This window comes from Pseudophryne corroboree, chromosome 2 (assembly GCF_028390025.1).
Source record: "Pseudophryne corroboree isolate aPseCor3 chromosome 2, aPseCor3.hap2, whole genome shotgun sequence".
Lineage (NCBI taxonomy): Eukaryota > Metazoa > Chordata > Amphibia > Anura > Myobatrachidae > Pseudophryne > Pseudophryne corroboree.
The window spans coordinates 148426053-148444258 of NC_086445.1; the positions used below are offsets into that span (position 1 = coordinate 148426053).

The 18206-nt window shown below is 46.5% G+C and overlaps 1 protein-coding gene across 9 annotated transcripts in view; it reads left to right on the forward strand.

Annotated features, from left to right (window-relative positions):
- Nucleotides 1–18206, forward strand: part of NBEA (neurobeachin) — a 1049301-nt gene that overhangs the window by 246915 nt on the left and 784180 nt on the right. For all 9 annotated transcript variants that reach the window (XM_063951811.1, XM_063951806.1, XM_063951798.1 and 6 more), the window contains exons 3-6: nt 6695–6795; nt 7031–7126; nt 7971–8092; nt 11664–11790. In XM_063951811.1, the coding sequence (XP_063807881.1) occupies nt 6695–6795; nt 7031–7126; nt 7971–8092; nt 11664–11790 (446 nt within the window). The remainder of the gene's footprint in view (nt 1–6694; nt 6796–7030; nt 7127–7970; nt 8093–11663; nt 11791–18206) is intronic.

An 18206-nucleotide genomic window follows, 5' to 3' on the forward strand; every position in this document is an offset into this window, starting at 1 on the left:
GTGTAGTTTGACCTAAAGAGGGGAGTGTCTGTGTATTATGACATAGGAAAGGAGTGCCTGTGTATTAAGACATAGGGATTGGAGTGTCTTTATAGGAGTGCCTGTGTATTATAATGGGAATTGAGTGCCCGTGTATTATGACACATGGAACGTATATCTGTATATTATGACATAGAGAATGGAGTGTATTGATATTATGACCTAGGGAAGGAGTGTCTGCGTATTATGACATAGGGAAGGAGTGTCTGCGTATTATGACATAGGGAAGGAGTGTCTGTGTATTATGACATAGGGAAGGAGTGTCTGCGTATTATGACATAGGGAAGGAGTGTCTGTGTATTATGACATAGGGAAGGAGTGTCTGCGTACTATGACATAGGGAAGGTGTGTCTGCGTACTATGACATAGGGAAGGTGTGTCTGCGTACTGTGACATAGGGAAGGTGTGTCTGCGTGTTATGACATAGGGAAGGAGTGTCTGCGTGTTATGACATAGGGAAGGTGTGTCTGCGTGTTATGACATAGGGAAGGAGTGTCTGCGTGTTATGACATAGGGAAGGAGTGTCTGCGTGTTATGACATAGGGAAGGTGTGTCTGCGTGTTATGACATAGGGAAGAAGTGTCTGCGTGTTATGACATGGGGAAGGAGTGTCTATGTATTATGACATACTGTAAGGAAGGGAGTGTTTGTGTATTATGACAATGGGGAAGGGAGTGTCTCTATATTAGAGACTGAATAGAAAACTGAAATAATGCAAGGATAAAAGACAGTTGTGCATGTATACATTTTTCTCCTCCTTCTTTATTCTGTATGCTGAAATAAAAAGCCGATGTCCTACTCCTTTTACCCCCTGATGTGTTCCGACCTCCAAAGTTTCCTTTGACCCTTTGATCTATGAACAAGAACACATAAAAGTGTGCCGGGTATTTAACTGTGAAATTTGGGATTGAAATACAATAATAGAAAAAAAAAAGTAAGCGGATCTGTGAAACGTTTGAAACTTCAGAAGGTGCCAGTAGGACGCCCCACTGGGGCAGGGAACAGGGTTATGCATTAGCCAGCTAAGGTTGAGCTAATGTTATTTTCTCTGACGTCCTAGTGGATGCTGGGGACTCCGTAAGGACCATGGGGATATAGCGGCTCCGCAGGAGACAGGGCACAATAATAAAAGCTTTAGGATCAGGTGGTGTGCACTGGCTCCTCCTCCTATGACCCTCCTCCAAGCCTCAGTTAGATTTTTGTGCCCGGCCGAGAAGGGTGCAATCTAGGTGGCTCTCCTGAGCTGCTTAGAATAAAAGTTTAAGTTAGGTTTTTTTCTTTCAGTGAGACCTGCTGGCAACAGGCTCACTGCTACGAGGGACTTAGGGGAGAGAAGTAAACTCACCTGCGTGCAGGATGGATTTGCTTCTTAGGCTACTGGACACCATTAGCTCCAGAGGGAGTCGGAACACAGGTCTCACCCTGGGGTTCGTCCCGGAGCCGTGCCGCCGACCCCCCTTGCAGATGCCGAAGTTGAAGAGGTCCAGAGGTCCAGAAACAGGCGGCAGAAGACTTTCAGTCTTCATAAGGTAGCGCACAGCACTGCAGCTGTGCGCCATTGTTGTCAGCACACTTCACCAACAGTCACCAACTGTCACTGAGCGTGCAGGGCGCTGGGGGGGGCGCCCTGGGCAGCAATGTATAATACCTTTTTATCGCTAAAATACATCACATATAGCCCTTGAGGCTATATGGATGTATTTAACCCCTGCCAGATCTCACAAACTCCGGGAGAAGAGCCCGCCGAAAAGGGGGCGGGGCCTATTCTCCTCAGCACACGGCGCCATTTTCCTGCTCAGCTCTGCTGTGAGGAAGGCTCCCAGGCTCCCCCCTGCACTGCACTACAGAAACAGGGTTAAAACAGAGAGGGGGGGCACTTATTTGGCGATATGATTACATATATAAAAATGCTATAAGGGAAAACACTTGTATAAGGGGTTGTCCCTGTATAATTATAGCGTTTTTGGTGTGTGCTGGCAAACTCTCCCTCTGTCTCCCCAAAGGGCTAGTGGGGTCCTGTCCTCTATCAGAGCATTCCCTGTGTGTGTGCTGTGTGTCGGTACGTGTGTGTCGACATGTAGGAGGACGATGTTGGTGAGGAGGCGGAGCAAATTGCCTGTATTGGTGATGTCACTCTCTAGGGAGTCGACACTGGAATGGATGGCTTATTTAGGAATTACGTGATAATGTCAACACGCTGCAAGGTCGGTTGACGACATGAGACGGCCGGCAAACAAATTAGTACCTGTCCAGGCGTCTCAGACACCGTCAGGGGCTTGTAAAAACGCCCATTTACCTCAGTCGGTTGACACAGACACAGACACGGACACTGACTCCAGTGTCGACGGTGAATAAACAAACGTATTTTCCTTTAGGGCCACACGTTTCATGTTAAGGGCAATGAAGGAGGTGTTACATATTTCTGATACTACAAGTACCACAAATAAGGGTATTATGTAGGGTGTGAATAAACTACTTGTAGTTTTTCCTGAATCAGATAAATTAAATGAAGTGTGTGATGATACGTGGGTTTCCTCCGATAGAAAATTATTGGCGGTATACCCTTTCCCGCCAGAAGTTAGGGCGAGTTGGGAAACACACCTTAGGGTGGATAAGGCGCTCACACGCTTATAAAAACAAGGGGCGTTACCGTCTCCAGATACGGCAGCCCTCAAGGAGCCAGCTGATAGGAAGCTGAAAAATATCCTAAAAGTATATACACACATACTGGTGTTATACTACGACCAGCAATCGCCTCAGCCTGGATGTGCAGCGCTGAGGGGGCTTGGTCGGATTTCCTGACTGAAAATATTGATACCCTTGACAGGGACAAGATTTTATTGACTATAGATGCATTTCTATATATGCGAGATGCGCAGAGGGATATTTGCATTCTGGCATCAAGAGTAAATGTGATGTCCATATCTGCCAGACGAAGACACGACAGTGGTCAGGTGATGCAGATTCCAGACGGCACATGGAAGTATTGCCGTATAAAGGGGCGGTCCATCGGACCTGGTGGCCATGGCAACAGCTGAAAAATCCACCTTTTGTTACCCCAAGTCACATCTCAGCAGAAAAGGACACAGTCTTTTCAGTCTCAGTCCTTTCGTCCCCATAAGGGCAGGCGGGCAAAAGGGCCAGTCATATCTGCCCAGGGGTAGAGGAAAGGGAAGAAGACTGCAGCAGGCAGCCCATTCCCAGGAACAGAAGCCCTCCACAGCTTCTGCCAAGTCCGCAGCATGACGCTGGGGCAGTACAAGCGGACTCAGGTGCGGTAGGGGGTCATCTCAAGAGTTTCAGCACGCAGGGGGCTCACTCACAAGTGGACTCCTGGATCCTACACGTAGTATCCCAGGTGTACATTGGAAATTCGAGACGTCTCCCCCTCACAAGTTCCTGAAGTCTGCTTTACCAACGTCTCCCTCCGACAGGGAGGCAGTATTGGGAACAATTCACAGGCTGTATTCCCAGCAGGTGATAATCAAAGTACCCCTTCTACAACAAGGGAAGGGGTATTATTCCACACTATATTGTGGTACTGAAGCCAGACGGCTCGGTGAGATCTGAAATATTTGAACACTTACATACAAGCGTTCAAATCAAGATGGAGTCACTCAGAGTAGTGATAGCGAACCAGGAAGAAGGGGACGATATGGTGTCACTGGATATCAGGGACGCTTACCTACATGTCCAAATTTGCCTTCTCACCAAGGGTACCTCAGGTTCGTGGTACAGAACTGTCACTATCAGTTCAGACGCTGCCGTTTGGATTGTCCACGGCACCCCGGGTCTTTACCAAGGTAATGGCTGAAATGATGATTCTTCTTAAAAGAAATATGGACGCTTTCCTGATAAAGGCAAGGTCCAGAGAACAGTTGGAGGTCGGAGTAGCACTATCTTAAGTAGTTCTACGACAGCACGAGTGGATTCTAAATATTCCAAAATCGCAGTTTTTTCCGACGACACGTCTACTGTTCCTAAGGATGATTCTGGACACAGTCCAGAAAAGGATGTTTTCTCCCGGAGAAGAAAGCCAGGGAGTTATCCGAGCTAGTCAGGAACCTCCTAAAACCAGGAAAAGTATCAGTGCATCATTGCACAAGGATCCTGTGAAAAATGGTGGTTTCTTACAAAGCGATCCCATTCGGTAGATTTTACGCAAGAACCTTTCCGTGGGATCTGCTGGAAAAATGGTCCGGATCGCATCTTCAGATGCATCAGCGGATAACCCTGTCTCCAAGGACAAGGGTGTTTCTTCTGCGGTGGCTGCAGAGTGCTCATCTATGAAAGGGCCGCAGATTCGGCATTCAGGACTGGGTCCTGGTGACCACGGATGCCAGCCTGAGTGGCTGGGGAGCAGTCACACAAGGAAAAAATTTCCAGAGAGTGTGATCAAGTCTGGAGACTTCTCTCCACATAAATATACTGGAGCTAAGGGCAAATTACAATGCTCTAAGCTTAGCAAGACCTCTGCTTCAAGGTCAGCCGGTATTGATCCAGTGGGACAACATCACGGCAGTCGCCCACGTAAACAGGGCGGCACAAGAAGCAGGAGGGAAATGGCAGAAACTACAAGGATTCTTCGCTGGGCGAAAAATCATGTGATAACACTCTCAGCAGTGTTCATTCCGGGAGTGGAAAACTGGGAAGCAGACTTCCTCAGCAGGCATGACCTCTACCCGGGAGAGTAGGGACTTCATCGGGAAGTCTTCCACATGATTGTAAACCGTTGGGAAAAACCAAAGGTGGACATGATGGCGTCCCGCCTGAACAAAAAACTAGACAGATATTGCGCCAGGTCAAGGGACCCTCAGGCAATCGCGGTGGACGCTCTGGTAACACTGTGGGTGTACCAGTCAGAGTATGTGTTCCCTCCTATGCCTCTCATACCAAAAGTACTGAGAATCATAAGAGGGAGATGAGTAAGAACGATACTCGTGGTTCCGGATTGGCCAAGAAGGACTTGGTACCCGAAACTTCAAGAGATGTTCACGGAAGACCCGTGGCCTCTACCTTTAAGAAAGGACCTGCTCCAGCAGGGGCCTTGTCTGTTCCAAGACTTACCGCGGCCGCGTTTGACGGCATGGCGGTTGAACGCCGGATCCTGAAAGGGCATTCCAGATGAAGTCATCCCTACCCTGGTCGAAGACAGGAAGGATGTAACCGCAAAACATTTTCACCGCATTTGGTGAAGATATGTTGCGTGGTGTGAGGCCAAGAAGGCCCCTACAGAGGAATTCCAACTGGGTCGTTTCCTACATTTCCTGAAAACAGGACTGTCTATGGGCCTAAAATTAGGGTCCATTAAGGTTCAAATTTCGGCCCTGTCGAATTTCTTCCAGAAAGAACTGGCTTTAGTGCCTGACGTTCAGATGTTTGTAAAAGGGGTACTGCATATACAGCCTCATTTTGTGCCCCAGTGGCACCTTGGGATCTCAATGTTGTTTTGAGTTTCCTAAAGTCACATTGGTTTGAACCACTCACCACTGTGGACTTAAAATATCTCACATGGAAGGTGACGATGCTATTAGCCCTGGCTTCAGCCAGGCGTGGGTCAGAATTGGCGGCTTTATCATATATAAAGCCCTTACTTAATTTTTCATTCTGACAGGGCAGAATTGAGGACTCGTCCTCAATTTCTCCTTAAGGTGTTTTCTGTTTTTCACATGAACCAACCTATTGTGGTACCTGCGGGTACTAGGGACTTGGAGGACTCCAAGTTACTTGACGTTGTCAGGGCCCTGAAAAATATGTTTCCAGGACGGCTGGAGTCAGAAAATCTGACTCGCTGTTTAGCCTGTATGCACCCAACAAGATGGGTGCTCCTGCTTCTAAGCAGACGATTGCTCGCTGGATTTGTAATACAATTCAGTTTACACATTCTGTGGCAGGCCTGCCACAGCCAAAATCTATAAAAGCCCATTCCAAAAGGAAGGGGGCTCATCTTGGGCGACTGCCCGAGGGGTCTCGGCTTTACAACTTTGCCGAGCAGTTACTTGGTCAGGGGCAAACACGTTTGCTAAATTCTACAAATTTGATACCCTGGCTGAGGAGGACATGGAGTCTCTCATTCGGTGCTGCAGGGTCATCCGCACTCTCCCGCCCGTTTGGGAGCTTTGGTATAATCCCCATGGTCCTTACGGAGTCCCCAGCATCCACTAGGACGTCAGAGAAAATAAGATTTTACTTACCGATAAATCTATTTCTCGTAGTCCGTAGTGGATGCTGGGCGCCCATCCCAAGTGCGGATTGTCTGCAATACTTGTACATAGTTATTGTTACAAAAATCGGGTTATTCTTGTTGTGAGCCATCTTGTCAGAGGCTCCTTCGTTGTTATCATACTGTTAACTGGGTTCAGATCACAGGTTGTACGGTGTAATTGGTGTGGCTGGTATGAGTCTTACCCGGGATTCAATATCCTTCCTTATTATGCACGCTCGTCCGGGCACAGTATCCTAACTGAGGCTTGGAGGAGGGTCATAGGGGGAGGAGCCAGTGCACACCACCTGATCCTAAAGCTTTTATTATTGTGCCCTGTCTCCTGCGGAGCCGCTATATCCCCATGGTCCTTACGGAGTCCCCAGCATCCACTACGGACTACGAGAAATAGATTTATCGGTAAGTAAAATCTTATTTTTATCTCTCTTTCAGATCTTCTGGTTGACATGTTGGGAGTGCTTGCCAGCTACAGCATCACAGTCAAGGAGCTGAAGCTTCTGTTCAGCATGCTGCGGGGAGAGAATGGGATCTGGGTAAGCTGCGGTCAGAGACCAGCAATCTATGTCAGTCCATTAGAGCTCTGGGTTACCATCATCTGTCTCCTGAGGCATTCTGAATTAAACGTGTTCCTCATGTTGATTGATCGTCTCTTTAAAATGGCCTCAGATAGCTGATTTCACATTAAGTATGCAGTAATGTATTGCTGTTTATGGGCATCTGCCGCAGAGTGGTTTTACTTATCATTTGCAACTCTTTCTGTGTTGGCAGCCGAGGCATGCGGTTAAATTGTTATCAGTCCTCAATCAGATGCCACAGAGACACGGGCCTGACACGTTCTTCAATTTCCCAGGACGGAGTGCGGCAGTAAGTGTTCAATACAATCATGCAGAACACTGTTATTTATATTCCAGAGATAACATAATTAAGGGAAGCTGATACCTGGAATATATAAATTAGATTTCCGTGATTTTACTGTTAAGCTGAATGTATCCGACGTTTAATTTTAAACATAGTGTGTTAGTGACGGAATTGCAGTCAAAATACCGGTTGTCGAGATCCCGGCGTTGAGGAAACCGACGCCGGAATCCTGACAGCTGGTGATATACCGACAGCTGGAATCTCGCTCACCGCCGGGTTATTCCCACTCGGTTGGTGGGTCCACACCACCAACTGAGTGGGAATATAACCTGCGGCAGGCGGACTTGCTGCCAGGATTCTGACAGACTGCAGGCTGCTGTCGGTATACTGACAGTCGGCGTCCCGTCTGCCGGTAATACATATATATTCCTTGAAAACATGAAATTTGCCTGGTGTGAAGTGGTCTTCATTTTATACAGATGTGTCCTCTGGCAATACTCAGAGAAAGGTTACAGCTGAAGTTTAAAATATATTCTATTGCATTTGTTTACTTTATATACGCCAAAACATAATATAATTGGTATTTTACTTTAATAATCTGTAAGGTCACCTTTCAAAGAGCTGTACACAGGATCAGAATTGGTCAGGGTGCCCATAATCTTTATGGGAGGCCCGGGGTGTAATCCCCCTGTGGGTCTGCTGGTGAACGCCATCTGATAGGATCAGGCTTTCTAGAGGCTATTATTTATCACAAGCTGGAGAACCAGAGGTGCTAGTTTACAATAAATGTAATAAGAAATAGCTTTTCCTGTATCTAAACCATCTCCTGTTCCTCTCCGCAACTATCTAGGCTATTGCACTGCCTCCTATTGCCAAGTGGCCTTATCAAAATGGTTTCACTCTGAACACGTGGTTTCGTATGGATCCATTAAACAATATAAATGTTGACAAGGATAAACCTTACCTCTATTGGTGAGTAATGTTTATATTACAGTTTTTAATACGCTCATAATTTGTTTGGAAGACTTATGTATATACAGTTTGATTTTTGACGCGAGTGGGAAAGTAAATCATGACTTTGTAGTTTCATATTAATTGTAGCCCTTCATTGAAGTCATCTTCTCCAAACTGTGGGTCTTTGGTCATTTTACCCTGTTCCTAATCTCCATTATCCAAGGGCAGTGGCTGTATCCCTATCTAGAAAGCCATCCAGGGATATATCCGTATTGTATTGTTTTCACAATAACCCCATTTTTACAAGACACCGTGATGGAGAAATTGCTTTATTACAGTCTGCAATGGTGGTGTTTGGTCTATTTCTCCTGTGACCTTTATAAGCCCATAATGATGTGATGTTTTTCACACATTTACATTTACTGTACATTCCACATTGCATTACTTTGTCATAATCCAGAATGTATTACAGCTGATGTATCACTAAACTGCCTGCAGCTACTAATACGGCTTGTAAGCATGTCTGAGGCCGTGAAACCACTGCACTGCAATGCCCTGCAAATTGGAAATTAACATAGCACAATATTATAATCCCTGCCTATGGTATAGAAATAGCTGCACATTGTTTGTAGAATAAGGTGTCTCCCCTTAGCCGCCTGCGCACTGCAAACCTATCCATCTACTAGAACCTACTGAGGCTACTCAGGTGAGTGGGATTACTTTGTGATGGAAAAAAAAAGTAATTATTTGGAAATTATATTAGTATGCTATTGTCGTGGTTGTTTTGTTGTTTGCTCTTTGAATTCTATTTCATATAATAAGAAGACATAACGGTGTCACAGTTAACTGGAAACACGCTGCCCCTGTTTGACTCATTTTTTTTTTTATTACGAACGATGCCAGGCAGGGTTACCCGCCCTCACTGCTAGTGTTCTGTGCATGGAGTGGTTGGCTAGGGCCATATGTAGTAACTCTGGCTTTAGTTGCATTACTGTAGTATAACCTGGCATTATTTGCTGATAATTTGTCACTAACTCTGTGATCTCCTTCCCAAACCTGATCAAGGAATTTGATGGGTTCCAGGCTTTGTCTTGTTTTAAGATTTAAGGGGGTCTTAACACAGACCGCTCAGCACACATCTCTCCCCCCGCTCAGCACAGCGCAATGTGCTGAGCGAGGAGGGGACGGACGGGGGGCCGCTCACTTCACACAACGGTGAAGTGAGTGACCCGCTAGATTGAGCCTGCATGCAGGCTCAATCTAGCCCCGGCCCCGCGCATCACTATCGCTGGGGGGCATACACACGTCAGATTGCTTAGATTTTAAACACGGATCTCTCCATGTGTACCCCCCTTAACTACACCATGGGGGTAATTCAGACTTGATCGTAGATGTGCTAAATTTACATTTATGTGATCATATTTTGATATACTGTGTGTTCTTTGTGTGACTTTTGTTACAGTCGATACTTCTGTTGGGAAGCTTGGTATTTTATTGGTTTTATTCTAATTGTCTTCCTATGTCCATTTTTTTGACATTGTTTGTACATACAGTACATGTGCAGGTCTTCAATAAAATATTATAAAAACAAAAAACAAAGCCCACATATACTATTAGAGCATATAGCGGCCCTATAGATGTAAAACTTTTTTTTAGCATAACCAATAAAAGGCTTCTTAACCCTGAAAAAAAAAAAAAACATTGCTAAGGCATTTAAAGTACGCAGGCAGTTATATAATTGCATTGGAAATCTGTTAATCCCTTTTCCATTGCAAATTGGTTCGGTGGGATAGATTTTTGGATGACTAAAGGCCCCTACACACTGGCCGATATGAACAATCTCGTTCGGACACCTCGGCTAATGTGTAGGGGCCATTAATGTTATCTTTCCAAGACAAAGTGGCTTAATTCACCTCTACTAGGTATAGCTAGCTCCAATTTAAGGAACCTCCTGCCTTTCACTCTCACTTAGACTCTTGTACCACCTAGATCACTGAATTCCAACTGTAGTCCTCAAGACACACCAAGGGGGGAAATTCAGTTGTCGGCGAGTCCATTCTTCCAGCCAAATCAGCGCAGCAATAGCCACGCTATATGGAAGCCTGATCTCGCATAAATGTGTTTGCTGCTTCATACTGCTTCATAGGGTAGTAAGCACTTTTATGTGAATGTGGCATTTGGCCGGCCGGGCAAAGGGTGCAAGATGGACTGCTGTTGCTGGCATTTAAACGCAGCGGCAATGGTAATTTGCACCCTTCGCCTGGAATTGAATTATAGCCTAACATTCCAGGGTTTAGGGATATCCATGCTTAAGCACAAATTACTAAATCAATAAAACTAATGTACTGATTAACTCACCTGTGTTCAAGTATGGCTAGCCGTTGAGCCTGGACTGTTAGTGGGCAGAGAGGATCGTTGTTGAGAACCCCTGTTCTAGATTCTCTTCTCCCTCTGCCATGATGTCACCTCCAGCTTCTGCTTTATCCCTGGACTGCTAGCTAAACACGCTCGGAACGTGCCTCTCCCCACGTTTATTTCTACACCCCCCCCCCCCCCCCCCCTTCTGTTACTGTTACCCTGTCTGCTTTGCCCTAGTCACTATGGAAGTATGTACAATAGCAATCAATCAGAGTCTTACATAGCTTACAGTAATTAACACAAACATCTGGTTTCTATAGTTGCACCAACTGCTTTTTGCTTGTACCTTGTTCAGTATTCACCCTAGGGGGCAGTCTGGGAGATGTAGCAAAACTTCTAAAGAAGACAGTTGATTTCTAGTTATTTTATAGAATGTCCTAAATAAATGATAGCTAGAAGCTTGTTGCTATGGGCAACTTCTCCACTTGCCCAGTGAGTGATATATCTTATGGCTCAGTGTTATGCTGGCCATACACTTGTGCGATGCCCCGCGACGCGACATCGCGGGGCATCGCACCGGCAGTTCAGTACCATGCGATCATGCGATAGATCGCATGGTAATCACGTTATGGGCACGGCCGCTCCAGGTGGGTGCCCATCGCACATCGCAGTGCGATATATCTCATGTGGGTTTAAAACCACATGCGATCGCACTGCGATGCGAGAAATATTAAGTGCAGCACATAATATCTTGAGACGCGATATTCGACCGGCGTGCCCACGCATCGCGTCTCAAGGTACCTAAAATGTGCATACAATCCTTCGATTTCTCTCACAGATGTGGTCGAAATCGAAGGATAGCACCGATTATCTCATAAGTGTATGGGCACCACTGGTCCAAGCAATCTTTACTTGAGGTTGTATATAAGTAGGACATTAAAAGTGAAACCTTATTGTATGTATAAATGTTTTAGTTTCATACAGCAGGTATTTGGATAGTATAGACATGATATGGGTAGTATTTAATCCTACTTTATTTGTAAATTTTGCCTGAATTTTCAGAGTAACCTGTAAAGCACATAATCTAAATCCTTGTCATTTACACATACCAAAACAATCGCCAAGACTTTTGTCATGCCTTGTGTATATTTGCTGTCTGTCTGTAGGCAAGCGCCTGTAAAATGTTCAAATAATTCATTCAGATCATTGAACTGTTTCTTTCTCTCCTTAGTTTCCGCACCAGTAAAGGTGTTGGTTATTCTGCACACTTTGTGGGTAACTGTTTGATAGTCACTTCCCTGAAATCTAAAGGAAAAGGTTTCCAGCACTGTGTGAAGTACGACTTCCAGCCGCGCAAGGTGAGTAGGGAAATAAAAGCATTGACGTGTCAAAATAGCTGCAATAATTGTAACTATTAGAACCACACAGAAATTTGTGTATCCCTCTCTTCCCCCACTGCTCTCTCATACCTCCTTTTTGACTGGCCCTTGCTAGCCCACCTCCCTTTTTACTGGCCCACTTCCATTTTGGCTTGCCCTCACTAGCCCAATTCCCTTTCTGCTGGCCCTCGCGGGGTCCACCTCCTTTTCGGCTGGTCCTTTCGTGGCCCAATTCCATTTTGGCTGTCCCTCACTGGCTCACCTCCCTTTTGGCTGGCCCACCTCCCTATTGGTTTGCCCTCGCAATCTCCCTTCACTTACCCTCTCCTTTAATTGCTTGCTCCCTTACCAGCTCTTTGCTCATTTTCCTATTGCCTTGCCTTTACCATCTGCCTGATTGCCCTTGGTCAATTTATTTATTTTTTAAATCTGTTATTGCACTGTATCCTGAAGTAACATGTGCGTCTTATTTTTGAGGGACATTTTAATAAGATGTAGCCTAGCCCAATTTCAGTTTCTCATCTGCTGTGGTATACCACAGTCTGCTATCACATAATTTCTCTATCGTCCTAGTGGATGCTGGGGTTCCTGAAAGGACCATGGGGAATAGCGGCTCCGCAGGAGACAGGGCACAAAAAGTAAAGCTTTAGGATCAGGTGGTGTGCACTGGCTCCTCCCCCTATGACCCTCCTCCAAGCCTCAGTTAGATTTTTGTGCCCGGCCGAGAAGGGTGCAATCTAGGTGGCTCTCCTAAAGAGCTGCTTAGAAAAGTTTAGCTTAGGTTTTTTATTTTACAGTGAGTCCTGCTGGCAACAGGATCACTGCAACGAGGGACTTAGGGGAGAAGAAGTGAACTCACCTGCGTGCAGGATGGATTGGCTTCTTTGGCTACTGGACATTAGCTCCAGAGGGACGATCACAGGTACAGCCTGGATGGTCACCGGAGCCTCGCCGCCGGCCCCCTTGCAGATGCTGAAACAAGAAGAAGGTCCAGAATCGGCGGCATGAAGACTCCTCAGTCTTCTTAAGGTAGCGCACAGCACTGCAGCTGTGCGCCATTTCCTCTCAGCACACTTCACACGGCAGTCACTGAGGGTGCAGGGCGCTGGAAGGGGGGCGCCCTGGGAGGCAATGAAAACCTATTTTTGGCTAAAAATACCTCACATATAGCCTCCGGGGGCTATATGGAGATATTTAACCCCTGCCAGAATCCGTTAAGAGCGGGAGACGAGGCCGCCGAAAAAGGGGCGGGGCCTAACTCCTCAGCACACAGCGCCATTTTCCCTCACAGAAAGGCTGGAGGGAAGGCTCCCAGGCTCTCCCCTGCACTGCACTACAGAAACAGGGTTAAAACAGAGAGGGGGGGCACTAATTTGGCGTTAGAAATATATAAAAAAGATGCTATAAGGGAAAACACTTATATAAGGTTGTCCCTATATAATTATAGCGTTTTTGGTGTGTGCTGGCAAACTCTCCCTCTGTCTCTCCAAAGGGCTAGTAGGTCCTGTCCTCTATCAGAGCATTCCCTGTGTGTGTGCTGTGTGTCGGTACGTGTGTGTCGACATGTATGAGGACGATGTTGGTGAGGAGGCGGAGCAATTGCCTGTAATGGTGATGTCACTCTCTAGGGAGTCGACACCGGAATGGATGGCTTATTTAGGGAATTACGTGATAATGTCAACACGCAGCAAGGTCGGTTGACGACATGAGACGGCCGACAAACAATTAGTACCGGTCCAGACGTCTCAAAAACACCGTCAGGGGTTTTAAAACGCCCGTTTACTTTAGTCGGTCGACACAGACACAGACAGGGACACTGAATCCAGTGTCGACGGTGAATAAACAAACGTATTCCTTATTAGGGCCACACGTTAAGGGCAATGAAGGAGGTGTTACATATTTCTGATACTACAAGTACCACAAAAGAGGGTATTATGTGGGATGTGAAAAAACTACCGTAGTTTTTCCTGAATCAGATAAATTAAATGAAGTGTGTGATGATGCGTGGGTTCCCCCCGATAGAAAATATGGGCGGTATACCCTTTCCCGCCAGAAGTTAGGGCGCGTTGGGAAACACCCCTTAGGGTGGATAAGGCGCTCACACGCTTATCAGAACAAGTGGCGGTACCGTCTATAGATAGGGCCGTCCTCAAGGAGCCAGCTGACAGGAGGCTGGAAAATATCATAAAAAGTATATACACACATACTGGTGTTATACTGCGACCAGCGATCGCCTCAGCCTGGATGTGCAGAGCTGGGGTGGCTTGGTCGGATTCCCTGACTAAAAATATTGATACCCTTGACAGGGACAGTATTTTATTGACTATAGAGCATTTAAAGGATGCATTTCTATATATGCGAGATGCACAGAGGGATATTTGCACTCTGGCATCAAGAGTAAGTGCGATGTCCATATCTGCCAGAAGATGTTTATGGACACGACAGTGGTCAGGTGATGCAGATTCCAAACGGCACAAAGGTGTATTGCCGTATAAAGGAAGAGGAGTTATTTGGGGTCGGTCCATCGGACCTGGTGGCCACGGCAACTGCTGGAAAATCCACCGTTTTTTACCCTAAGTCACATCTCTGCAGAAAAAGACACCGTCTTTTCAGCTTCAGTCCTTTCGTCCCTATAAGAGTCATATCTGCCCAGGGATAGAGGAAAGGGAAGAAGACTGCAGCAGGCAGCCCATTCCCAGGAACAGAAGCGTTCCACCGCTTCTGACAAGCTCTCAGCATGACGCTGAGACCGTACAGGACCCCTGGATCCTACAAGTAGTATCCCAGGGGTACAGATTGGAATGTCGAGACGTTTCCCCTGCGCAGGCTCCTGAAGTCTGCTTTACCAAGGTCTCCCTCCGACAAGGAGGCAGTATGGGAAACAATTCACGAGCTGTATTCCCAGCAGGTGATAATTAAATTACCCCTCCTACAACAAGAAAAAGGGTATTATTCCACACTATATTGTGGTACTGAAGCCAGAAGGCTAGGTGAGACCTATTCTAAATCTAAAAAAATGTGAACACTTACAAAGGTTCAAATCAAGATGGAGTCACTCAGAGCAGTGATAACGAACCGGGAAGAAGGGGACTATATGGTGTCCCGAGACATCAGGGATGCTTACCTCCATGTCCCAAATTTGCCCTTATCACTAAGGGTACCTCAGGTTCGTGGTACAGAACTGTCACTATCAGTTTCAGACGCTGCCGTTTGGATTGTCCACGGCACCCCGGGTCTTTACCAAGGTAATGGCCGAAATGATGGTTCTTCTTCGAAGAAAAGGCGTCTTAATTATCCCTTACTTGGACGATCTCCTGATAAGGGCAAAGTCCAGGGAACAGTTGGAGGTCGGAGTAGCACTATCTCGGATACTGTTACAACAGCAGGGGTGGATTCTAAATATTCCAAAATCGCAGCTGATCCCGACAACAAGTCTCCTGTGCTTAGGGATGATTCTGGACACAGTCCAGAAAAAGGTGTTTCTCCCGGAAGAGAAAGCCAGGGAGTTATCCGAGCTAGTCAGGAACCTCCTAAAATCAGTGCATCATTGCACAAGGGCCATGGTAAAAAAAATGGTGACTTCCTTCGAAGCAATTCCAGTCGGCAGATTTCATGCAAGAACTTTTCAGTGGGATCTGCTGGACAAATGGTCCGGATCGCATCTTCAGATGCATCAGCGGATAACCCTATATCCAAGGACAAGGGTGTCTCTTCTGTGGTGGTTACAGAGTGCTCATCTTCTAGAGGGCCGCAGATTCGGCATTCAGTTTTGGATGTTGGTGACCACGGAGGCCAGCCCGAGAGGCTGGGGAGCAGTCACACAAGGAAAAAATTTCCAGGGAGTGTGATCAAGTCTGGAGACTTTTCTCCACATAAATATAGCTAAGGGTAAATTTATAATGCTCTAAGCTTAGCAAGACCTCTGCTTCAAGGTCAGCCGGTATTGATCCAGTGGGATAAAACATCACGGCAGTCGCCCACGTAAATAGACAGGGCGGCACAAGAAGCAGGAGGGCAGTGGCAAAAACTGCAAGGACTTTTCGCTGGGCGGAAAATCATGTGATAGCACTGTCAGCAGTGTTTCATTCCGGGAATGGAAACTGGGAAGCAGACTTCCTCAGTAGGCACGACCTCCACCCGGCAGAGTGGGAACTTCATGGGGAAGTTTTCCACATGATTGTAAACCGTTGGGAATTACCAAAGGTGGACATGATGGCGTCCCGTCTGAACAAAAAACGGGACAGGTATTGCGCCAGGTTAAGAGACCCTCAGGCAATAGCTGTGGACGTTCTGGTAACACCGTGGGTGTACCAGTCGGTGTATGTGTTCCATCCTCTGCTTTTCATACCTAAGGTACTGAGAATTATAAGACGTAGAGGAGTAAGAACTATACTCATGGCTCCGGATTGGCCAAGAAGGACTTGGTACCCGGAACTTCAAGAGATGCTCACAGAGGACTTATGGCCTCTGCCGCTAAGAAGGGACTTGTTTCAGCAAGTACCATGTCTGTTCCAAGACTTACCGCAGCTGCGTTTGACGGCATGGCGGTGGAACGCCGGATCCTAAGGGAAAAGGCATTCAGGAAGAGGTCATTCCTACCCTGGTCAAAGCCAGAAAGGAGGTGACCGCACAACATTATCACCACATGTGGCGAAAATATGTTGCGTGGTGTGAGGCCAGGAAGGCCCCACGAAGAAATTTCAACTCGGTCGATTCCTGCATTTCCTGCAAACAGGAGTGTCTATGGGCCTCAAATTGGGGTCCATTAAGGTTCAAATTTCGGCCCTGTCGATTTTTCTTCCAGAAAGAATTGGCTTCAGTTCCTGAAGTCCAGAAGTTTGTCAAGGGAGTATTGCATATACAACCCCCTTTTGTGCCTCCAGTGGCACTGTGGGATCTCAACGTAGTTCTGGGATTCCTCAAAACACATTGGTTTAAAACCAGTCAAATCTGTGGATTTGAAGCATCTCACATGAAAAGTGAACATGCTCTTGGACCTGGCCTGGACCAGGCGAGTGTCAAATTGGTGGTTTTTTTCTCAAAAAAGCCCAATTCTGTTTGTCCATTCGGACTGGGCAGAGCTGCGGACTCGTCCCCAGTTCTCTCCCTAAGGTGGTGTCAGTGTTTCACCTGAACCAGCTTATTGTGGTGTCTTGCGCCTACTAGGGACTTGGAGGACTCCAAGTTGCTAGATGTGGTCAGGGCCCTGAAAATATAGGTTCCAGGACGGCTGGAGTCAGGAAAACTGACTTGCTGTTATCCTGTATGCACCCAACAAACTGGGTGCTCTTGCTTCTAAGCAGACTTTTGCTAGTTGGATGTGTAATACAATTCAGCTTGCACATTCTGTGGCAGGCCTGCCACAGCCAAAATATGTAAATGCCCATTCCACAAGGAAGGTGGGCTCATCTTGGGCGGCTGCCCGAGGGGTCTCGGCTTTATAACTTTGCCGAGCGGCTATTTAGTCAGGGGCAAACACGTTTGTAAAATCCTACAAATTTGATAACCTGGCTAAGGAGGACCTGGAGTTCTCTCATTCGGTGCTGCAGAGTCATCCGCACTCTCCCGCCCGTTTGGGAGCTTTGGTATAATCCCCATGGTCCTTTCAGGAACCCCAGCATCCACTAGGACGATAGAGAAAATAAGAATTTACTTACCGATAATTCTATTTCTCGGAGTCCGTAGTGGATGCTGGGCGCCCATCCCAAGTGCGGATTATCTGCAATACTTGTACATAGTTACAAAAATCGGGTTATTATTGTTGTGAGCCATCTTTCAGAGGCTCCGCTGTTATCATACTGTTAACTGGGTTCAGATCACAGGTTTTACAGTGTGATTGGTGTGGCTGGTATGAGTCTTACCCGGGATTCATAAATCCTTCCTTATTGTGTACGCTCGTCCGGGCACAGTATCCTAACTGAGGCTTGGAGGAGGGTCATAGGGGGAGGAGCCAGTGCACACCACCTGATCCTAAAGCTTTACTTTTTGTGCCCTGTCTCCTGCGGAGCCGCTATTCCCCATGGTCCTTTCAGGAACCCCAGCATCCACTACGGACTCCGAGAAATAGAATTATCGGTAAGTAAATTCTTATTTTCACTGTGAACTAAGCATGAACTTGAACTTTATTAGTCTAGGCTAATTCCAATGGAAATATTTAATTACGTCTCTGGATAACATCATATGATTGAAGCCATTATGCGGCATGCATCACAAAGTCATGGTACAAAATAAATTACTAAGCAGTGTGTCTGAAAGACTTGAACTGTATCAATTGCATTTTATAGTTTCAGCTCCAGATTGGTTATAATGAATGTTTGAACCTCCGTAACCGTTTCCTTTTTGAATTGAAGCCATGATTGACAATGCAGTAATTGCACCTTCTTGCGGTGGCTAAA